This window comes from Sarcophilus harrisii, chromosome 3 (genome assembly GCF_902635505.1).
Source record: "Sarcophilus harrisii chromosome 3, mSarHar1.11, whole genome shotgun sequence".
Classification (NCBI taxonomy): Eukaryota; Metazoa; Chordata; class Mammalia; order Dasyuromorphia; family Dasyuridae; genus Sarcophilus; species Sarcophilus harrisii.
In genome coordinates, this window is record NC_045428.1 from 427,654,559 (window position 1) to 427,679,476 (window position 24,918).

At 33.0% G+C, this 24,918-nt stretch overlaps 1 protein-coding gene across 6 annotated transcripts in view; it reads left to right on the forward strand.

Annotated features, from left to right (window-relative positions):
* The window catches only part of SPART (spartin), a 55,426-nt gene that overhangs the window by 7,026 nt on the left and 23,482 nt on the right, over window positions 1-24,918 (forward strand). For 5 of the 6 annotated variants that reach the window (XM_031960699.1, XM_031960695.1, XM_023499206.2 and 2 more), the window contains exons 2-5: window positions 1,309-2,090; window positions 3,639-3,836; window positions 14,500-14,661; window positions 22,910-23,033. In XM_031960699.1, coding sequence (XP_031816559.1) covers window positions 1,309-2,090; window positions 3,639-3,836; window positions 14,500-14,661; window positions 22,910-23,033 — 1,266 coding nt within the window. The remainder of the gene's footprint in view (window positions 1-1,308; window positions 2,091-3,638; window positions 3,837-14,499; window positions 14,662-22,909; window positions 23,034-24,918) is intronic. The other variant, XM_031960698.1, reaches the window with a different exon arrangement.

A 24,918-nucleotide genomic window follows, 5' to 3' on the forward strand; every position in this document is an offset into this window, starting at 1 on the left:
TGATAGAGATATATGGTTAGGATTTTATTTTAAAGGAAAAAATTCCATATGCAGATAGAGAATTTTGTAGATTGACTTTAAAAATAAATCTTCCTTTAGTGATTATTATGCACTTCAGTTCACTCATAAATAATTAGTCCTGTTTTCAAGGAGGAGGGAAAGGAGAAGACAGAAAGAAGACAACATGCTAAGTCATACTGTTACTAAAATTACTAGATTTTTGAGTTTAAGATATGTTCTATTTGACAAGTCTGAGGAGGAGAGTAGGTAAAGTTTTGTTAATGTTGTTTGTATCATTTGTAAGTTAGAAATCTACATACACTTTAATGTTTATCCTAAAGCATTTATACCATAGTTGAAATGAATGAATGAAAACTGTATTCCTTGTTTTCTAAAGAAATAATTCATTTAATCACAGGAAAAAATATGTTATATTCTCTTGTTCAAAATTATGGGCTATCTTTTAGTCATGACTCAGTCATCTGATTAGACTATTAAAGCAAGTGCATTCATTTATCTTTTTTGGTCATGGTGTGACTTAATAAGTTTATGGACATATCAAGCTATAATAGGCTGATATGTTCCAAAAAGTAAAATGAGTTACTTAGAAATTTCATTTTTAAAAAATAAATTTTATCTGTTTTCTCTAATAATGTGTCTAAAATAAACTTCATCTTCATTCAGCCAGATATTAGGATTAAAATAGTAGTATAAAAAAGCTATGTCCCATCTCTTGTTTTCACTACCCCCCAGGTCTCCCTCCTCATTTCCATCTAATAGCTTTCCTGGCTTCCTTCAAGTACTAGCTAAAATTCCATTTTCTACAGCAAACCTTTCCTGATTCAGTTCAATGCAAATTTATTAAAAGTAATGGCTGGAGAAGGAGGAGACAGCAAGACGATGAGGGATAGAGAAGGAGACCCAAAATACAACTCAAATATATACACTAATAATAGAGTATAATATACCACCTGGCATTGGGAAGCATAGACATATTCAGTGGGAACGGGTTCCTACTGGAGAGGAGAGTATTATTCAAAGTGTACCTCTTGAGACAGAGGTTCTTATATTCTGACCTTGGGTGGCCCCCTTGGAGCTATAGATGACTAACTTGAAATCCTACTTTTAAAAAATACAGGTCAGTAGTTACAGCTATTTATTTCCCCCATTAGGAACAACAGGATTTAAAAACTAGAAATAAAATTCTTAGCCAGCAAATGTATTCTAGTCATCAACTAATATAGATATTTGTGCTGTATTCAGTACTTTCAGGCAAATTAAGTTATAATAACATTTCCTGTTTTTCAGTAATGGCACAAGAACAAGAACCTGCAAATATCAAGATCATAAAAGAAGCATACAAGCAGGCCTTTATATTTGTTAATAAAGGACTGAATGCAGATGAATTAGGGCAAAAGAGAGAAGCAAAAAATTACTATAGTAAAGGAAGAGAACATCTACTCCAAGGAGTCAGCATTTCATCATCTGGATCTGACTGCACAGGTTCTGAGTGGGAATCTGCTAGACAGATGCAACAGAAGATGCAAGAAACATTACAAAATGTCAATATGAGATTGGGAATCTTGGAGCAAAATCCTTCATCTTTTGATCCCAAGAATCTTCAGGAAGGGTCCCAATTATATCCTGTGTTGCCCCCTAATGGGAAGCCAGAAAAACCCTCCCTGCCTCCATCTTTGATTTCATCATCTGTACAAACAGAAGTTAATGGGAACTCTCCCTCCACAAGCATGGATCAACACTCTGTGGTTAGTTCTGTATCACTGGAAGCACCGCCTGCTTACACACCCTGTGCTGCAGATGGGCACTATACTCTATCTTATGGAACACAGTCTGGGGAATTTTCATCTGTTGGTAAAGACTATTATACAACTTCTGCTCATCCACCTCCTCTTGAGACTCTAGGAGTAGATGTAGAAGAGTTAATTTTAATACCCAATGGAGTACAGATTTTCTTTGTAACTCCTGCTGGGGAAGTTAGTGCGCCTTCCTATCCTGGATACCTTCGGATTGTGAAATTCTTGGATACTACCAGTGAAGCTGCACAGAATCGGCCCTCTGGATTTCTTCAGGTAATAAGTAGAAAAAATTTAAAAGTGGAAACCTGGACACAATATTATCCTTGCTGATATTTTATGCTGCGTCTAGGCTAATAGTCAAAGAAGGTAGTTGGGAGTTCTAGTTCCTTTGAACTCTACTATTCAAGGTTATAAGATTAGGATGAGTAAGAGGTGCATTCAGTTTGTTTGGAAGAATATTTTTTAAGATCACCATCCTAGAATAAGCAACATGTTTATTAAGTATCTATATTATGCTTGGACATTATGCTGAGTCACCACACAAAAAGAGGTGGTTCTAATTAAATGTCCATGCAATTTAACCATGTTACTAATTTCAGGTAGGCAGCACAGATATTGTCTGTTTTACTTATTATGACTTCTGTTGCTGTGTTGAAAAGTTGAAAGCAGTGTGTGGTTCTGCTTTTTCTAAAATATTGATATTAAGATATATGGACTACTTCTATAAAGAAACTCAGTTTCTTTATAGTCTCTATAGTCTCTATAGTCTTTATAGTCTCTATAAAGAGACTGAATACAACTTTAATATAAACACAAAGTTGAAGGATTGATATTCACAAACTATGTAAGTGCACATATATTTGTACTGTAATTAAGTTGACATTAAAGAAATTAAAATAAATCATTAATTTAAAGAAATAAAAGAAATAAAAAGCTAGAAATATAATAAAGAAGAGGTAAACTGAGAGATACTGTAATAGTGAGTATAGGAATGATTGCCTGATTGAAAGGTCGTAAGAACCAAGGCAAACATTCTTTTTGTTGTTGTTATTGGGATTTTTTTTGTAGCCCTAGTATACACCTCATAATTAGTAAATGTTTAATCTCAAATAAATGTTTATGAATTTTGGGATAGAAGAGAAGATGGATATCTAAAATGCTTTTTGTTTATCAGTTTAGTGTGCTAAGATCCCCCCCCCCCCCCCCCCCTGCATTGTAAAATTGGGAGAACCAATTTTTAGACATCTACTGTGAAGGAAAACAAGATTTTTGCATGTAGTAATAATGAAGAAAGGTCAACTATGGGATATTACACCAAATTACATGAGCCTATATTCTGAAAATCAGCTATTATATATCATATAATAATCATATATAAAATCAGCAATAATATATTCCATTAAAAAAAAGTTTAAATGAATTTTGCCATAAATTTCATTTAAACTTTTTTTTTTTAATGGAGTATATTCAAATATTTTTGGAAAAATACAATTAAAGGGGTACTACAAAGCTCATTTTCTTCAATTAATGTTCAGAAATTGAATTGTTAGAGCTCTAATTAATTTCTTGTGCTTCAAAAACTACTGGTGTTCTTTTTATACTGTTCAAATTGATAGTAAAGTAATAAGTTTTCTTCTCTTTGAAGATCTTGGCTTATGAAGTGAATTTTGTTTGATATAGGTATATATGTATCCACAATAGGATCCTGCTAAAGGTTTCTCAATGTTTTTCATATATTTATTGCTATTTCTGTTATAGACTAGAAAATTTAAGTAAATATTATTCCTACTAATAGAACTTTATATTTCACAATCACTTTAGGTTTGTAATTGGGTGTATCCTCTGATGCCTAGTCAATCTCCTGTACTGCGCTGCAGTAGTGGAGTCTACATGTTCCCAGACCCAACATTACAAATGTCAGGATCCTGTGTGGGTGTAGTCTTGTCTTCTGAATTACCTGAAGAAGATCGAGAGCTCTTTGAAGATCTTTTGAAACAAATGGCTGATCTTCGAGTCCAGGTAACCTGTGTAATAATATCAATATGTACATTAATATGAAGTATTCTGGTATCCAGTGCAATCTGCTCTTATGTCATAAGAGTGGGAAGCCAGATCTAAGTTTGAGAAGGACAATTTTTATTTTCTATCTACATCTGAAAATCTTTTTAAACTAAAACTTTGCTATACACATTCCTGATTAGCTAATCTTGGATACAATTTTCTCGTGGGTTCTGATGTTAAAAGTGAGGTTAGTAAGAGCATTGATACCTGGTTTAATAGGATGGCTAAATACTAGCATGGGTAGAAATTTGGAGTAAATCATAGAGTCATGAAGTTAGAGCTGGAAGAATCTGAAAAGTTATTTAATGAATCTCCTTTATTTGATAGATAAGGAAATTGTCCAGCAGAGGTTAAATGAAGGCAGAGCTGGCATTCAAACCTAGCCCTCTAATTTCAATTGAAATGCTTTTCCTTCCTAGATCTCTGTTAACATAAGAGGTCTTGGTCTTGGTGGACTGTTTTTAATAAAGTTCTATAGAATTTATGAATCAAAATTAGGAATGAAAAACAAGTGGTTTTTAATATTATTAGCTTATAAAAAATTTTTCCTTCCCTGGCCTTATTTATTCCCCTTGCCTCCTTAGTGGGGAAACTGAAACAGTATTATGTCATTTCATGTCATTTAACAAACAAATATCATTATGTAACTTTCTAAAGCATTAGGAATATAAAAACAAAGGAAACAATCTTGGCTCTCAAAGAGCTTATGTTTTATCATTCATGTATAAATATGTTCAGAATAAATATGTCCTCCCCAAAAAATGTAATAGAGAAATAACATAATTACATAAATCCCTTTGTGCTTCAGTTTCCTCATTTCTAAATAAAGAAATTGGACTAGGTAGTCTCTATAGTTTATCTAGACTAGACTTTTAAATCACAGTAGACTTTTTGAGTGCTTTCCTTTCCTCTTCATGTGGAAAAATGAAGTACAGCATGAATATTTCATAATATTAATTCTGCTGTTCCTGTTAAACTTTATTTCTCTACTGACACTGCTCTGCTATATAATGTTATAATTTCCTCTTTTCTTCTACCCAAAATATGCTGTGTGAACTATGGATTTTTTTCCTTTTTCAGTCCATACCATCATCCATATTACAGTCCTGGAAGTAGATGATTATTTCAGTGATGTCATCAGTGCTGAAACTGAGCCCTGCTTCTTTATCTCAAGATACCTTGATGTCATTCTCTACTCTTTCCCACTTTCTTTCAGACTGACAATGAGGTGATCCTTCTTGTCAAGATCAAGCCCTCTAAATGTGCCCTTGACACTATCCCTTGCTGTCTTTTCCAGAGGATTGCTCTCTCTCACTCAATCTTCCCCTCATGTTCACTAGCTTCTCCCTCTTTCCTTTCCCTATCAGCCTTTTCCATACTTTCTGCCCATAAAAATGTCCCAAGTTTTCCCTATCCTTAAAAAGCATTCTCTAGACCCTACCTTTCTCTTCATACAATATCTCTCTTCCCCTTTTCAACCAAATTCCTTGAAAAAGCTATCATCACTTAATGCTTCAGCTCCTTTCTTCTCACTCCTCAAACTTTTTAGTTTTGGATTCCAACCTCTTAACAGAAATTATTCTCTTATTAATTGCCGGACCTGATCTTTTCTTAGTCTTTGGTCCATTTTGCATTTGACACTTTTGCCTGCCCTCTTCTGGATATTCTCTCCTCTGTGGGTTTTCTTAACACTAATTTCTCCCGATTCTCCTATCTGTCTGACCTCTCCACAGTTTCCTTTTGTTGACAGTGGTAGAATGTATAGGAATTTAGTGCCCAGAAAATGCTATCTCAGAGGCTGTTGTGACTTCAGAGGTAACCTCATGCCTTAGAAGGAGGGAAATCAGAGCTCTTAGGAACAACCAGAATTCAGAATGGGAAGGTAGGACAATAGACCTAAAGAAGAGATTCCTTTGTATATGTCTTGGGGAAGCCTAGAGTGGACTGAACTATCAGAAATTCAGGCAGGTTTCTACCATGAGGACTGCACTACTTTTTTTTTTTTTTTCCTGTTGAGGCAATTGGGGTTCAGTGACTTGATCAGGATCACACAGCTAGGAAGTGTTCAGTGTCTGAGTTAGATTTGAACTCGGGTCCTCCTGACTTTAGGGCTGGTGCTCTAACCACTGCGCCACCTAGCTGCCCTATAGTTGCACTGCTTTTCAAGGAGTGATTAGACTTCGACTTCTAAGAGTGATTGCTACTTCTAACAGTAAACCGCCAAAGGCAAAAAAATAGGAGGGAAGGGGTAAGGATTACAAGAAAATAAAATAAAGATTGTTTAAAAGACATAATTCAGAGTTGCTATTTTAAAATTTTTTTTCATAAAGATCACAAAGAGATTAAAGAAGGAATAAATAAGTATAAAGATTTCAAATCAAAAAATAAAAACTTAAACAAACAAAAGGGCAAAAAAATTAAAGAAGAAAACAGGATAAAGAATCTTTTTTTTAAGCAACAAAAAAAATTAAATCAAGTAAATGAAAAAGGAGAGAGGGAAGGATTTTAATTAACGACTTAACTGTGAGAGGAAAGAATTAGATAATATATAACATATACTAGTATATTACATATAATAATATATATGTATATATAATTAGATATAGTAGATAATATGTAAGAAAGAAAATTTCCTTTGCTGGCTCATCATCCATGTAATATCCCCATCTATAGAACCTCAAGGCTCTGCGCTAGGATTTCTTCTATTCTCTATATACCCTTTCACATGATGATTTCATCAGCTTCTATGAATTTAATTATCTCTGTGCATATAACTCTCATATATATATATATATATATATATATATCCATCTCCAATCTGTCCCCTGACTTAATTCCGTATCGATAACTATCAGTTTGACCTCTCAAACTCACCATATCTGTACCTGAATTCATTATTTCCTTCTTCCAAACCTGTCTCTATCAAAAGACAAAATGATTCTTCTAATTACTCAAGTTCATAAATTTTTTTTATTTAGTTTTTAATTTGCCCCCAGTTTCTTCCTCTCTCCTGTCTCATTCAGAAGGTAAGCAATTTGACATAGGCTATGCCTGTGCAATCATGCAAAACATTTCATGATAGTCATGTTGTGGGAAAAAACCAATAACCAACACATCCCCACCCCCCCAACCTCAAGAAAAATAAAGTTTAAAAAGTAAGCTTGCAGGTATGTATAGCATTTTTCATCTTTGGACTCTTCATGTTGCTGAGAATAGTTAAATCATTCACAGATGATCATCTTATAATATTATTGTTACTTTGTACACAGTATATTTCACTTTGTGCCAGTTTATAAGAATGTATCCAGGTTTTTCTGAGATCATCCTGCTCATCATTTCTTGTAGCATTATAGTATTCCATTATAATCACATACCCCAATTTATTCAGCCATTTTCCAAATGATGCCCAATTTCTAATCCCCTGTCCCACAGAAAAAACTGTTATATATTTCTACACATAGGTTCTTTGTCTTTTTGGTTTTTATCCCTTTTTGGATATAAATCTAGTAGTGGTTTTGCTTGGTCAAAGGGCACACACAATAGTTTTATAACTGAGATTCTTTGATCTCTTATTTTCTGAACTATTATACATGTGCTTAGTACCACATGTTTAGGTTAGCCAATAATCAATTGCTGTTGCTTTTTAACTTGTGTAAACTTTGTGGTTCCAGTTAGATATACTCTTCCTACATACAAGAAGTTGGTAATTTTTTCGTGAGTGAATAGCATACTTCCTAATACTAGGTTAAATCTATCACAGAATGAACTTCTCACAACTAGGTTAATCTTCTTGACCTTTCTAGATAATAACCCTGGCCTCCTTTTGACTAAATGAAACTTTTACATTGGCCTAGAAAAATCTGTCTACATCATTCTGCTCTGGATGCCACTTGCCAGCATCTTCTCTTTACCTCATTCTTCAGTTATAAGTTGGATAAGACCAATGAACTCCAAAAAAAAAATTCTATCATTATTCTGTGATTCTGTGCCTTGTCTGGTAACAGATGTCATTCCGTGCCCAAATCACCTTTGTTTTATACTACATATACAAATCTTATTAACATCAAACGAAAGACAGTATTGAAGCAGAAAGCTTAGAAGATCCAGAATCAGGATGTCTGATTCAACTTCCATTTTTCATCATATAATAACAGTACAAAAGTGTATGTCATTTGACATTCCTGATTTAGTTTCCACATTTCATAGACTAGTCATTGTTAAATGACTTAGTTTCCTTACAAACTTAGCTTAAAACTGGGCTGACTTTTGGAACACCCTATTTGTATATGTGTGTGTATGTTTATATAAACAATCTATTAACAAAGATACACAAAAAAGATGGTTGCAGTGTAGTGATAGCCACAAATCGTTTCTGATATCAGAGAAAGAAGGACACCTGTTGATGACAAAGGAACAAAAAAATTGTTTTTTATCCAATACTGTTTTTTTTTTTTTTTTTTAATCTTCCTAAGGAGTTATGATTACCATAGTCCATTTCTTTATTATGGGTCTGTGTAACAGACCAGTTTTCCTTTTTTCTTTCATCTTAATTCTTGATAGTAACAACCAAAAAAATGAGGACTCTATTGAATTGCTTTTTATCCAGTTGCATTTTGACTAATACCTACTCTTATTGTACTCCTACTAGGTAGAATTTATCCAATTAAGTGGACTCACATTTTCAATAAAGTATATTTCTATGCATTGGAAATAATTACATTTTTTAAAACTAGGTATATATTAAATATTCAGTAATTATTTATTTATTGGTTGTAAAATATCATTTATTAGTTAATCCTGAGCAATCACTTCATTTGTGAGAAAGCCCTAGCATTACTCAATATTTCACATTGCCAGTCTCTCCTAATTCCCAAGGCGTCAGAGACCCTCTGGCCACTGACCTTTGCAGTGTCAACTAATTCTACCCAGTTGCCTCCTCTGAGGCCTTCAGAGATCTCTGGCTATGATTTCGTGAATTGTACTTTAATAACCGATAGCGTGCTGAAGAACAGCCATGTGCAAACTTAAAGTCTTTATTATACATGCTCATATAATGCTCTGACTTATTAACTATCGAGTAAACACCTGAAGACCCATGCGTTTACTATCAAGCTCCTTACCTCTCTTGGCTATCCATCCACTCGCCTCAGCTATCCCCGGATAAAGAGAGTGACCTCCCGCTGCAGTGGGTCTTTGAGGTTACACACACACAGCCAATCAGAGAGGGAGCTGTCTCCTGTTACACAGCTATCTCGATATGACAGTCCTGCCTATGGGGCAGACCCTAACCACAGAAAATTACTTCCAGGCCACTCAAATCTCCTGTTGCACTGTGCCTGCCCATTTAGAGGACCTTTACAATTGGTTGAATAGTAAGGCCAACATTGGACCAACTCATACTAGTTTCTGATATATATTTTTGATGCCAGAAAATTATATTTCCCATAGCAGGCAAATATGAAAAATTAAATTGCATGTGTTATAGTAAAAGCTCAAGACCTCCTGTAAACAGTTAAACAGAGAAGTTGACATGACACGGATTCCTTACACCAGCTCTTATAATGGAAACAGGAGCATCGAGAGTCAAGTGGAATGGCTAATAACATAACTAATATTAATACTTTTTGGTTGGGTACATTTCAGATGACCATGAAAGAATTTTTTAGTACCTTTTTGAATTTAGTTTGAATATCCATAACATAATTTTAGAAAAATGCACATTATAGTCTTGACCTATTTCAGCATGAGGGATGCAAAAAACAAGCTGTCCAAAATTGTAAATTAGAAGTGCCACCTCATCCATCCAAAGTACAGCAAAATGCAACACTCATTTGAAAATAAACAAAAAGGCTTAAACAATAAAAACAGATGTAACAAAACCCATCCGATATACTGTTCTTTGCATTTTATTCATAAGATAGCCCTTTGGAGTATATTCATTCCCAATTTTGCTCACAATGCCAATAAATTCAGCTATTTACTTTCTAACTCCTCAGCAGGTTAGAAGAATTTAAAAGATGTTACAGGCATAAATATTGACCCCAGCCCCTAAAAACACAAAAACAAAAACAAACCCATCATCAATAAAGGAAGCAGAAAAAGCAAGCATAAGAATTCAGTTACAGCAGTCCTCAATCATTTAGTATAGAGCAGTTAATCCTGTTATGATTAAAAGTATCAATATTATACAAGTATAATTATTATTGATACTTGGTGATCTGTAGTTATCCAAAAGCAGTTAAATTATATTCAGTCTAATTATATTAAGGTAGGATCTAATTAATCTCAAACTCTGCTACTGAGAATGAATCATTCTCTGAAGGTTCCAGGTTCCCAAATGAATATACAATAAGTATGCACTATTTGGGATAAAAAAAAGGTAACATAGTATACCAGAGGATGCTGGACTTGTTATCAGAGAAATCTGGGTTGAAAATCTACTTAATTCTCATTAGCTGGAACCTCTTTGTGACTTGGGCAACTTCTGAAGATTTATGTACTGAGTCACAGGCTGAGATCTGTATAAGTCCAGAGACTAATGAAATCTCAAGTTCTTTTTGTAAAAATATAAAATATAAAATGATGCAAATCAACACCAAAAATGAAGTTTTTGTAGTCTTCTTTATCTTAAACTTTTTACTATATTAAGTGCAATATGACAGAGAAGATAATTGGATTAATATGTTGATAGACTGCTCATATTGTAATCAGGTTTTTTTTTTTCCCCTAGTTATTCTTTGTTTTTAATATACATTACTTATGAATCATGTAGAGAAAAAAATCAGAGCAAAAAGGAAAAATAATGGGAGAAATGAAAAACAAAAAAGAAGTGAACATAGCATGTGTTGATTTTACACTAATTGTTAATCTTAGACTTAGGAGACTAAGAACATTCTCCTTAGTTTTTTTTTTTTTTTTTTTTTTCCCCTGAAGCATATTGTATATTGGGATTGCTTTGGTTTATTGAACCACTGAGAAGAACTAAATCTTTCTTAAGCTGATCATCACACATTCTTGTTGTTATTGTGTATAATGTATTCCTGGTTCTGCATTTTTTGCTCAGTATCAGTTCATGTAAATCTTTCCAGGCCTTTCTGAAATCTGCTTGTTCATCATTTTTTAATAAAACACAAATATCATATTACCAGTTTATTCAGCCATTTCCCAGTTGATTGGTATCTATTAATTTTCCAATTCTTTGCTACCACAAAAAGAATTGCTATAAATATTTTTGTACATGTAGGTCCTTTACCTTCTTTTTTGATTTCCTTGGAATACAGACCCAGTAATGGCATTGCTGGATCAACGAGTATGCACAGTTTGATAGCCCTTTGGGCATAATTCTAGATTACTCTCCAGAACAGTTAGATCAGTTTCACAACTCCACCAACAATACATTAGTGTCCCAGGTTTCCTGTATCCCCTCCAACATTTATCATTATCTTTTCCTGACATCTTAGCCAATCTGAGAGGTGTGTAGTGGTACCTCAGAGTTGTTTTAAGTTTTGGAGCCTTTTTTCATATGACTACATAGATGGCTTTAATGTCATCATCTGAAAATTGTTCATATCCTTTGACTTTATTAATTGGGGAACGACGTGTTTTCTTATAAATTTTACAGTTCTTTATATAGTTTAGAAATGAGGCCTTTATCAGAAATACTGGTTGTAAAGATTTTTTTCCAGCTTTGTACTTCCCTTTTAATCTTATTTCTGTTGGTTTTGTTTGTGCAGAAATGTTTTAATTTAATGTAATTAATCAAAATTGTCCATTTTGCCTTTCATAACATTCTCTAGTTCTTGTTTGATCATAAATTCCTTCCTTCTCTAAAGATCTAATAGGTAAATTACTCTTTGTTCTCCTAATTTGTTTAAGGTATCTTCCTTTTTGCCCAATCATGTGCCATTTTGACCTTATTTTGGTGTGGGGTGTAATGTAGGTCTATGCCAAGTTTCTGACATTATTTTCCAGTTTTCCCAGCAATTTTTGTCCAAATAGTGAGTTCTTATTCCAGAAGTTAGAGTTGGAGGTTTATCAAATACTAGACTATTATAGGCCTTGATTATTGTGTCTTGTGTAACTAATCTATTCCACTGATCTACCACTTTTTTTTTAGCCAATACTAAATGATTTTGATGACTGCTGCTTTATACTATAGTTTTAGGTTTAGTAGTGCTAAGCCACCATTCTTTTTATTTCTTTTCATTAATTCCCTTGATATTCTTGATCTTTTGTTCTTCCAGATGAATTTTGTTATTATTTTTTCTAGTTCTATAAAATTTTTTTTGGTAGTTTGATTAGTATGGCACTGAAGAAGTAGACCAATTTAGCCAAAATTATCATTTTTATTATATTAGCTCAGCCTACCCATGAGCAGTTAATATTTTTCTAATTGTTTAGATTTGACTTTATTTGTGTGAGAAGTGTTTTGTAATTATGTTCATGTAGTTCCTCGGTTTGTTTTGGCAGGTATTTTACAAGGAGAGGGTCTTGTACAACACCCCCAAGTATTTTATTTAGTGTACAGTAATTTTAAATGAAATTTCTCTTTCTATATTTTGCCGATGGACTTTGTCAGTAATATAAAGAAATAGATTTGTATGAGTTTATTTTATATCCTTCAACTTTGCTAAGGCTGTTTCCAGTAGATTTTTGGATGATTTTCTAGGATTCTCTAAGTATATCATCAAATCATCTACAAAAAGTGATAGTTTTATTTCCCCATTGCTTATTCTAATTCCTTTCATTCCTTTTTCTTATTGTTAAAGCCAACATTTCTAATACAATATTGAATAATACTGGTGGATAATGGGCATCATCCTTGTTTCACCCCTGATCTTAGTCGGAATGCATCCAGCTTTTCTCCATTATAAATAATGCTTATTGTTGGTTTTAAGTAGATACTGCTTATTATTTTAAGGAAAGTTCCCTTTATCCCTGTGCTCTCTAGTGTTGTTAATAAGAATGGGTGCTATATTTTGTCAAAAGCTTTTTCTGTATTGAGATTATGATTTTTGTTGGCTTTGTTATTGATATGGTCAATTATGATAAATAGTTTTCCTAATACTAACCAAACCTGCATTCCTGGTATAAATCCCACTTGGTTGTAATGTATTGTCCTGCTGATAAATTGCTATAATCTCCTTGCTATTATTATTTTAAAATTTTGGATCAAATATTCATTAGGGAGATTGGACTGTAATTTTCTTTCTCTGTTTTTGCTTATCCTGATTTAAGTATCAGTGCCGTATTTGTGTCATAGAAGGAATTTAGCAGTAATTCTTCTTTACCTATTTTTCCAAATAGTTTACATAGTATTGAAATTGTTCTTTAAATGTTTGGTAGAATTCACTTGTGAATCCCATCTAGCTCAGGAAATTTTTTTCTTAGGGAGTTCATTAATGGCTTGTTCCAATTTCTTTTTCTAAAATGGGACTATTTAAGTATTTTATTTCCTCTTCTGTTAATCTGGGAAATTTATATTTTTGCAAAAATTCATCTTAGATTGTCAGACTTGCTGCCATACAGTTGAGCCAAATAGCTCCTAATTATTGCTTTAATTTCTTTGTCATATTGGTATTAAGTTTACTATATTAGATGTTACATGACAGAGAAAACAATTGGATTAATATGTTCGTAGATTGCTTAGATTCTAATCATATATCAATTAATCAGAAGGGAGGTAACTGAAACCTTAGCCTAAATTCACTTAAATTTCTCTTTTCAGTGACACAAATCCTTATTATTACCTTTTCCTTTTTCTGTTTTTCATCTTTATCATGCAGGAAACTGAATAACAAATTTGGCTCTTACCCTGTAACTTTGGTTTATTCCTTATTTATTGGACTAGTTTATAGCATCATTTAGTCTGTTTTGGGGAAGTATTCTTATTATTAGTTAGAAACAAATTTTCAAATATCTACAATTTAGATTAGTACCATTTTAGTGTTCTTTTCATGTTGCTATTAAATCTAAAAGATAACATGTTTTAAATGAATAAGTTTCTGAATTCTAAAGTATATTATGTTTCTTAGATATTTGATATAACTACATTTGATGTATTTGAATAGATATATTTGAATTTTCTCAATGTTGGAGATTGCTCAATTAAAATTTCAAAGTATATAATTTTATTTGTTAAAAAGCTTTCATGAAGTTGTCTTGGGGTGAGATTTGTATTTTAGTTGACTTTATAAAGTTATATGACTGTTCCTAAGGAAGTAATATAAACATCAGAATTTTGAGGCTTGAACTTTTAGAAACACAGAGAACAAAAACTGTTTGCCAGTCCCAAATAATTTATCATGTAGTGGTCTGTGTATTAGATGACATGAATTTGAAAGCAGTACCTTCTGAGATTATAATTGAAGCCTTTCCAAACCGGTAGAGACATCTAATGCTTTGCATTCCGTGGTTGAGCCTATCAGAAAAGTAATTCTGTGAATGCATCAAAACCAAAAGAAAAGAAAACAAAAAGAACTTGAGTCCATGTGATGCCTGTTGTCTTATTTTTGACAAGTGTGGCACAATTAATTACTACTCAGTGAAAGGGCTAAGAAAATATATACTAGTTAAGAAATTACGTGCTAGTTCGCAGTAAGTTTGATCCTTTATTCTCTAGGCCAGCGGGAACAGGGAAAACAGAGAAGAAATACAAATCCCTGGAGGAATGAGAATACCCTTTGTTCAGTTGAAGGAACAGCCTAGCAAGAATTTGAGGAAATTGGTCCCTTCTGACCAGGGCATTAAGGATGGTGACCAGAAGGAAGGAAGTGGGACAAAAGTAAGTAAATTAAAGGAGGAGGATTGGTCTGCTGTAGAAAAGTTTCCAAGAAAGAGTTGGTTACAAAATATGGAGAAGTAAAAACATAATTAAAAGCTGAGAGGAAGAAACATAGAAAACAAGATAATGGAAGTACTTTGACCTCTGTCCTATGAATCCCCACAGGATGACTGTGCCTTCACAGTCACTTTGAGATAATAGTTTCTATGGTCACTACTCTTAAGGCAAACAAAATTTGAAGTAATGGTACAATTTCAGGAGAAGGAATATTATATTTACTTTTACATTTAGCTTCTCGATGTCCTAAATAGATTGAGGGAAGGCATAAGGAATTATTTGAGGAATTTAGTCCTATTGCAGTGACCCACCATAATTTTCATTAATCTTTGACATTCTCGCCTCTATTTACTAAAAAAATAACAGTTCACTTATAGTTACAAAGTAATCACTAGCAATTAGTTAAACTGTCTGACATTTCTTCCTTTCATTTAAACTTGGTTAAAGCAAAATTAAAATTTTAGATAAGGCTCTGAATGTCAATAAAAGAACATGGTTTTCCAGATGTTTTATAAGATTTTTTTTCCCTTGAGTATTTCTTTCCTTTAAAGTGTTTTACTTATGTCTTAAACATATCTTGGTTCAGAAGTAGAAGGATTGAGCCTTTAATTGTATCTCTTAAATCTATACATATTTCCTCATAGGACTATAGGCACATTGTCAAACTGACAGCTCAGTAGGGTAAATACTAGCACACACTGGCCTAAGGATGGTTATTTTCTCAGACAATAAAGACAGTCCTGCTTCTATTTAATTTTTTGAGGCTTTTTCTAATATAAATTATATACCTTTTTTTAAATTGGTTTTGGTTAGCAGAAGTTACAAACCAAAAAAGGGAGGAAGGACATTTTTTCTTTCTCTTAATAAGGAGACAGTATACAGGAAAGTTGGAATACACGAGAGAGCTGCTGAAATACATGGGAGCCACCTGACAGTGGCTGCTGGAGATGCAACTCAGACCTGCAGAATGGCTCTCCTCTTGTGAGAGGATGATACAAGGAGACTGAGAGGCTGTTGCTGTTCTCTGACTTCTCTGATGGAGAGGCCATTGCATTGTCTGACCTCTCTCCTCTTCCCTCTGCCTCAAAAATTTGTCTCATTCCTAGTCCACAGCACCTGTGTCAGCAAAGGCTGCCCTGCAACTCCATCAGATGTTATGATCCACAGCTGTAGAGGCTCTCGGAGAATTGACCTCTCCCTTAACAATTTCTCGTTTTTTTTTGTTTTTTGCTGTTATTTCCCCCCCACAGCATGGTCTGTATACTGAGGACTACAGCACTATCACTTCTGGATGATTGTAGCAGGTGTTGATCGAGGCAAACTTTCAAGTGGAGAAGACTGTGGTCAGAACTGGCATTTAAGTCTCTCATCAGTCTCCTGGCTTGGCCCTTTGACATGTTGGCCTATTTAATTTCTCTGACTAAAAAAGTCTTACCAGGGCTCTTCTTCCTTAATTCTGGAAGGATCCTTGTCACAAACAGCTCTGGTTCTTCTTGTAATTCTTATCTTCTATCCCACGTTCAAGCGCCATAATATAGTGTTTTTGTTCGTTTTTTGGAAGTCTCTGGAGCAGCCTTCTTTTCAGTTGAGTAATCACCACAAGAATTGCCAGGGATAAAGTCCAAATTCTTTATTGTCTCCTTGCTTGGGGCCCGGGCCAGCTTTCTGGAGAGCCTTTCAGATCGGCCTTGCTCTCAGTAGGGGAATTGCAGGAGGCCAGCCACCACGGTAGTGTGAGATGAAGTGAATGAATCTGACTCTGAATCTGACTGAGTTTGTTCAGTCAGACTGTCAAACTGAGTTTGTTGTTTTGAGTATAAATCAATCATTATATCACTAGGAAACCATGGTTTGTTGTAAAATTAAATCAATCAAACTGAATTAGCGAACTATTAATCACCATGCCGAACTAGATAACCATTGTCTTAACAGTTTCACTGAGTTAACACCTTGTAAGAAACCTTGTTTTAAGTACAGAGTTCTGGCCCATAACAGAAAGTGAAAAGTTTTGTATAATAAAAATAACCATTATAAATCATTTCCCTTTTTTATGTATTAAATCTATCTGAGTCTCTACTATTTGAAACAAAATTTAATTTTTCCTTTGCTTTCTAGATCCTGGCTACCTTCTCTCTCTGAAAAGCTATGAAAGTTCACAGTTAAAATATTTCCTTTTAATAAAGTAAAATGTAATCAACAAATGATAAACACTTCTGAAGGGTTCCCAGAGCTGGGGAAGAATTCAGTTTTTAACAAAGGGAAATAGTAAAACTTTAAGACAGATTTTTTTGGGAGAGTTTGGGAGATTTCATATTTTTACAAAGGAAAACAAAGTAAAAATTTTTATAGCTAGATGCTTTTCCTTTTATGTACCTGATCTTGGTCTGTTTAAAAAGATTTATAAACATCATCTGCTTTTAAAATTAGCCATTTGTTGAACATTTTAACTATTAAAAAAATGTAGTTTCTAGCCCTTAACACCCACCTATATCCCAGGAGCTTGTTTTATTATTGTTGGGTATTTTGTTTCTCATTTTATAAGTATTATTGAAGGGTGGGAACCAGATCTCTTTCAGACTACTAGAAGACTGTGCATGTACACATATATTAAAAAATAGTTTATTTGCATGTTTTTGTATTCAAGGTATATGCATTATATAAAATGTTTTCAGTATTATACTTGGAAGCATTTATTGAAGTTGTATGGGGATTGTTTACTATTTTGTGTTGGTTAGGCTATCTGGTGACACAATTACTGAATAGAAGAGTGACAAGGAAGCTTTTGTTTTTTGTAATCTCAGAAGAAAACCATACAACAAAGCTTTTTTTGTTGGTTTGAGTTACATAGGCAAAAAATAAATGGATATAGGCTGCTAATACACTTCCATACAAAGCAGAAGAGAATTTGTTTAGGTAAGTGTGTGTGTGTGTGTGTGTGTGTGTGTGTGTGTGTGTGTCTTATGTGAAAGACAGATGACAGACAAAGGTAAAGATAAACTGTGGGGGGAGTGCAAGGGCAGGAGGTTGCAGGGGCAGCTCCTAATGTAGGAGGAATGTGGAGTTTGTGATAGATTTTAAATTTAGGAAATTTTATGAGGAAGATTTTTAAGGATTAAAGGACCAATGGTAAGTTTAAACTTTTCCACCTCATAATTATAATAAATTAACATGGTGAAGATGTATCCTAAAAAATTAATACAAATATAAAAAATCAATAGAGACTGTATGACACAATGAATTGAATAGAGAATTGGCCTTGGAATTAAGAAACCTTAGATCAGGTCCTATCTCTTCTACTATAAAGTCACTAAACTGCATTGGTACAGGGAATTTTTTCACGTGAGAGTTATATTTAAGAACCAAATCCATTCCCCAAAGAATATAGTCAATTTTCAAATTCAGAAACATAATGATATAATGAAATGTTCCAAATCACCAAAAAATAATAAACATGCAATTTAAAACAACTATTAGTTCTACATGAAAGTCATCTGATTAGTAAAAGTGACAAATGAGGAAAAAATAACAATTATTGTACTGATTTTGAGAGAGGACAAAGAAGATGTTAGAGCTATCCATTCTGGAAAACAATTTGAAACAACCCCAAAAGTCTATCTGATTCCTTTTTGATTTAAGCAATATAACTAGCAGATATATTTTCCAAAGAAGTCAAATACAAAAGCCAAGGACCTATAAATAACCAAAAAACTTTGTAGTAGCATCTTTTTGTTGTAACAAAGAACTAAAACAGAATGGGTGTCCATCAATTGAGAATGACTGAACAAAATCATGGCATGTGAATAAGTACTATGTACTATGCTAGATGAAATGATAATTATGATAAATTCAGAGAAATTTGGGAATACTAGTAAGCAATAAAGAATAAAATTAGTAGGACCAGAAGAATTTATATAAAAACAACAGTAACTTAAAGGAAAATGACTCTGAAAAACTTCAGATCTCTGGCAACTATAGTGGCAAATGATGATTTTAAAAAACTGATGATAAAAATGTTCCTTTTGCCTCTTGCTAAAGAAGTAATGGTATAGTGATACAGATTGAGACATTCAGTTAATGAAAAAGTGAGTTAGAAAGTACTTAAGATACAGCTATAAACTGTTCTAAGTATATTGGAAAACAACTTGAAACTATGACTGAAAAGTTATGACTCTTCATACCCTTTGATCCAGTGATACCACTACTAGGGCTATACCCTCCCAAAAAAAGAATCAAAGCATGTGAGCACAATGCGGTAAGCCCAGAGTTGGAAAAAGAAAAGAATAAGCTAGAAATTACCTACAAAGCACTTTTACTGACCATAAGTTGCTAGCAAAGAATTATCTTTATTTATTTATTCATTTTTTGCTGAGGCAATTGGGATTAAGTGATTTGCCCAAGGTCACACAACCAGAAAAGTGTTAAGTGTCTGAGACCAAATTTGAACTCGGGTCATCCTGACTTCAGGGCTGGTGCGCTATCCACTGCCCCAAGAATTATCTTTTTAATTAAAAAAAAAAAAAACCTAACATTTTACAGATATTGCTTTATGGCAGCAAGATATATGAGACAATACTAATTCCAGAGAACTAAAAATGAGCAAGATGAGAAAATTGAGAAAAGGGCGTGTTGAGTATGAACAAACTGCAATACATAACCAAGGAAGCATTCCAAAAAACAACAAAAGTGAAGGGTATGTCATTGAGGATTTACATGACAGAAAAAAAGATAAGATGGTTACATAACAATGATGACATTTGTGTAGACAGAATCTCACTGATATTAACTCTCCCGGAGAAAGTGAAGGTGGACCTCTTGTGGTTGACATTTAGGGAGAAAATGAATATAACTCACACAGATGGTAAGGCATTGGAGGTAACTTCTGAATTAATGAGTAGATCCATTTGAGTATATGAGGATGGTGGGAAATAGAATAGCATTGCTTTGTAAAACAAAGGAAAACAGGTTCCCTAAAAAGATAGTAAGAGATCTAAATAAACAAGATCTTCCCACAAAATTTATTAATGAAATGGAAGGAGAGCTATTGGATACTCCAGTAGATTTGCTATCATTTCTACAGTGTTCTGTTATCATCACTGAGAGTAGAAATACTTTATATGTAGAATATAAAGGAGTAAAAATATCACCTAAGAAGATGGTTACAGTGCCTGAAAATGACAAAATACTTAAAAAAAAACTTAAAAAAACTAAAATAACATTTTTTGAAAATATTCTGTTTAGTTTTTAATATATCTTGGGAAGATTCCTAAGGTATATAAAAAAAAAAAATCACAAATACCATTACCCCCTCTCTTCCCCCACAAAAAAGAAAAGTTAAAAAATACCATATCTTATGAGCCACATTTTCTCTTCTTTCTCAAGTTTTTAGAAGGGTGTGCGTGGTTACGGTTGTTCTTTCAAAATGTTAAAAGAACAAGATTTTCACAGAATTTATATTACTTGAAGATATATAGTTACTTAATTGACTGAAAGAACAGAAAATAGAAAATTTCACTGTAGTTAGCTTAATACTGAAATAAAACTTAATAGTTCTCCTTTAATAAAAGATCTGCCATGTATATGTTAACAACCATAAAATATTCTTTGATGGTTGCAGTTACAGAAAAATTCCCTGATAATCAGTAACAAGCATGACTTAAAAGAAGAGATGTATGCTTGTCAGAGATATTTGTTCAGCAAATTCTCTAGGGTAATGTTAGAGTCTAAATGGAATAGGGATTCCATATCCATAGTAATATCCATGTCAGTACTTTTTAGCTTTTTGGGGGTCATGGACACTTTTGTAGGTCTCATGAAGCCTTTGGTTTCCATCTCAAAATAATAGTTTTAAATGCATAAAATATAAAATACACAAGATCTTAGAAAAAAATTAATTATGCTGAAATAGTTTTAAAAAATTTAGAGTTTATCGACCTTAAGTTAATTTTTTTTAATTAAAGCTTTTTATTTTCAAAACATAGATAATTTTCAACATTGACCTTTGCAAAACCTTATGTTCCAAATTTTTTCCCTACCTTCCCTGACTCCCTCCCCTAGACAGCAAGTAATCCAGTATAGGTTAAACATGTACAGTTATGCTATACATATTGCCACAATTATCATACACAAGAAGAATCAGATCAAAAAGGGAAAAAATGGGAAAGAAAACAAAATGCAAGCAAACAATAACAAAAAGAGTGAAAATGCTATGTTGTGAACCACATTCAGTTCCCACTGCCCTCTCTTTGAGTGCAGATGGCTCTCTTTGTCACAAGATCATTGGAACTGGCCTGAAACACCTCACTGTTGAAAAGAGCCACAATGGATTCAAAGGTTAAAATTCCCTGATCTAGATTCATCTATTTATGGATAATATTGTGTCAATGTGTGCTTACATGTGTGTATGTGTGCATATGTACATGTGTATTCTAGTATCTGATAAAATATTCTGAGATCTCACTTCACTCACATTTTCTTCTGGAACTGGTTGGAAGGGTACAATCTGGCTCAGATTAATTTCTTCATTGGAAGTATCTGAAGCCTAAAGATGAGAAAATATTTGAGGAAATGAAATAACCATGGGAATCTTCAATTCACAGAATTACAGGATTTGAGAGTGGGAATAGAATTTATAGGGCCTTCTAGTCCAATTAATATTATAGGATCTCCTTAAAAAGAGACTTGTCTAGTAATCCATGTAGGAAAAATCAAAAAGAATATTTACCAGATTATGACATGATTAAGAGCACCTTGAGTTAATCCACTAGCATATGAGCAATGAAGAGTCAGTGAAAAATGACAATGAATTGGACTAAGAGTCAAGTAAGAGAAGAAGTGGGAGTATTTTTTGGAAAAGAGTATATGACTTTGAACCTTCCCAGGATGATTATAGAATACAAGCCTTCTTTTCTAACATTAATCTTATCATACCCCACCCAGCTACTCCCCATTCTTTTTATCTTCTTTTAATGTTTCACCTTTTCCCAGTAGATTGTGGAACTTTCTTTTTCCTTTGTATTTTCAGCGCTTAGCATAATATATAATTGGTGTATGTTGAGTATAGAATTATGTATTTGCTTCATATTTAAGTTTAAATGTGATAGCTGTTTAAATATACAACATTCATTTGAACAGGAGAATAAGGTTTTGTTATTAAGTTGAACTTGTATGATTTTTATTATTATCATATTAAACTGCCTATATCCTTTGACTCAGTAATACCATTACAAGGTCTATTTCTAAAGATGACTAGGGTAAGAAAAAAATGACTAGGTGAAATTCCTAGATGACTAGGAAAGAAATTATATGTTTTAAAATATTTATAGCAGCTCTTTTTGTGATGACAAAAAAACTTGCAATTGCTGGAATGCCTGTCTATTGGGAAATGGCTGAACACATTGAGGCATATGATTATGATTTAATATTACTGTGCAATAAGAAATGATGAGCTCGATAATCTTAGAAAATCATGGACTCACATAAAATAATGAAGAACAAAATGAGTAGAACCAAGAGAATTTTGTATATAGTTATAGCAGTATTGTTTTAAGAGAAAAACTTTGAGCAAATAAGTTACCTTGGCTATTAAAAATACCCAAATTAACTATAAAGAACATATGAAGATGCTATATACATCCAGAGAATGAATTAACAAACAGAAGTATGGATGATTTTACATATGTGTGTATATGTGTGTCAAATAATAGCGATCTCTGAGATGAGGGGAGGGAAGTTAAAAAAAATTTAGGTAACATTTAAAAATAGCAAGTTGTACATAACAGATTTGCAATTTCATGTATAGTCATCTTTTTTATTATACTATGTTATGGGAATGTTTTATTCCATAAATTTAAAGAAATAATAATGCTCTTATATTTTTATATTTGGAACTTTTTAAATTTAATGACAGTTTTATATATATATAACTCATGTAGTAGGATAATTAAGACACTGATTTTTGAACTTTTTTTTGGTATTGCTCATCAAAAAGATTGCATCAGTTTTACATCTACCAATAGTATAATACTGTTCTTCTTTCTCCATAATCTGACAGTATCAAATTATGCTTATAATTATTAACAATATAATGTTGACTTACTTAGAAATTGGTTTTAATTTGCCTTATTCCAAATACTAGAGAAATTGAATTTTTCACATGGCTAATTCATTTCCTCAAATATTTTCTCATCTTTAGGTTTCAGGTACTTCAAGTGAAGAAATTAATCTGAGCCAGGTTGTACCCTTCCAACCAGTTCCTGAAGAAAATGTGAGAGTGTTACCTGAGTGGAGTGAGAAAGTATCTCAAAATATTTTAGCAGGTACTAGGATAATACTATTTAAAAAAATTTTTATTACCTTTTCTCAATTGGAAAAACATGTGGAGGTGCCTAAGAACACTTTTGAATGCTATGTGTCAGAAGCTTAAAGGTTTCCTAATATAATAGGACACACATACACACATACACACACACACACACACACACACACACCCTAGCTAAACATTATTTTCTAATATTAAATGCCTCTCTTTTTATTAGTGGGTTTTGGTGGATTTTGGGGGTTTTTTTTGGCTGAGGCAATTGGGGTTAAGTAACTTACCCAGAGTCACACATCTAGGAAGTGTTAAGTGTCTGAGGCCAGATTTGATCCTAGGTCCTCCTGACTACAGGGCTGGTGCTCTATTTACTGTGCCACTTAGCTGTCCCTCTTTTCACTATAATTTAATCTTCTTCTAAGCCAGCCTGTTTTGATAAGACTCTTTAGCTTCTTTCACATTTCAGTATAAACACTATTTCCTACTTGACACTAATCTTTTCAGTTAGAACTTCCTCTCTATCCTTTCCTCTCCCCTAAAATATTATTTTCTGTTTATTTATACTTTATATTTAAAAGATATATATATATATATATTTATGTAAATATATATCATTTTCCTTGTTAGAATGTAATTGTTGGTGTTTTTTTTTTTAATCTTGCATTTCTTTGCCTTATATATTGCCTAGCTCATAGTAGATACTTAATATATTCTTTTTTATATATAATTATTTGTTTGAAAAACAGAAGAAAAACAGAAAAGGAATGCAAAACACAATAAAACAAAAAAGAGAATATTGTCATGTGCTTAGCTCAGGGAGAATCCAAAATATATAACAAATTTCCAATTCAAAAAAGTGAGTGTGAGAATGTGTGTGTGTGTGTGTGTGTGTGTGTGTGTGTGTGTGTGTATTAGTAGAAGAAATTATATTCATTAGTGTCCATCTTTACTTTCTTGTTTGTTCCTTTGTTCTCTGCTGTGTACTTTTTTACTTTATTCTTTTTTTCCCCTTTTAAACCTTCTACCTCCCCCTAGCAGACTGTACTTAAAGATATATTTATGTACACATGTATAGATATATACATACACATATATACATACATATACATACACATTAGCACACTGTCCCCACGTAGATACACACATATCTCTCTTATCTCTTCTGAATCTTTGCTTTAATTCTGTGCCTGAACTTGCCTTGATATTATTTAATCTCCTTCCACCCATGGACCTCTTCCTTGTCATTTTCCCTCACCCTTTTCTTACCCTTCTGCCCATGCTTTCCCTCCCACCCCATTTCTTTATAGATTTTTGGAGAGTGCTATACCTCCATGCTATATATATAGTATTGAACCCATTTCCCAGTGTAAGTAAATTTTCAGAACTACTAGCTTTCCTTCCCCCTCTGCACTTCCCTTTGCACTTCATTTGCATAACGTAATTACTATTTTTACCTTAACTCTGCTCCAATCTTTCTATTGCCTATTGCCAATATCAATCTTAAACATATGGTATATATCTCCCATGTAAAAAACATAAAACAATTTGTCCATGTTTCTTGAAATTGATCTTTGATATTGGCTTTTGTTAAATGTTAAATTTTCTGTTGAATTCGAATTTAATTGATTAAAAAATCCTGAAGATATGCAAGTTTGTTGAATGTCCATTTTTTCACATTTGATGATATGGATAATTTTGCTGGATATGATATTTCTGGCTGCATGGCTAGTTTTTTTGATTGTTGGTAGATATGATTACAGGACTCACAGTCTTTTATTGTGACTACTAATAAGTCCTGTACAATTATAATTGTAGCTTCAGCATATTTGAATTGATTGTTTTCTTGTTTCTTCCAAAATTTTCTCTTTAATCTGGGGTTTTTGAAATTT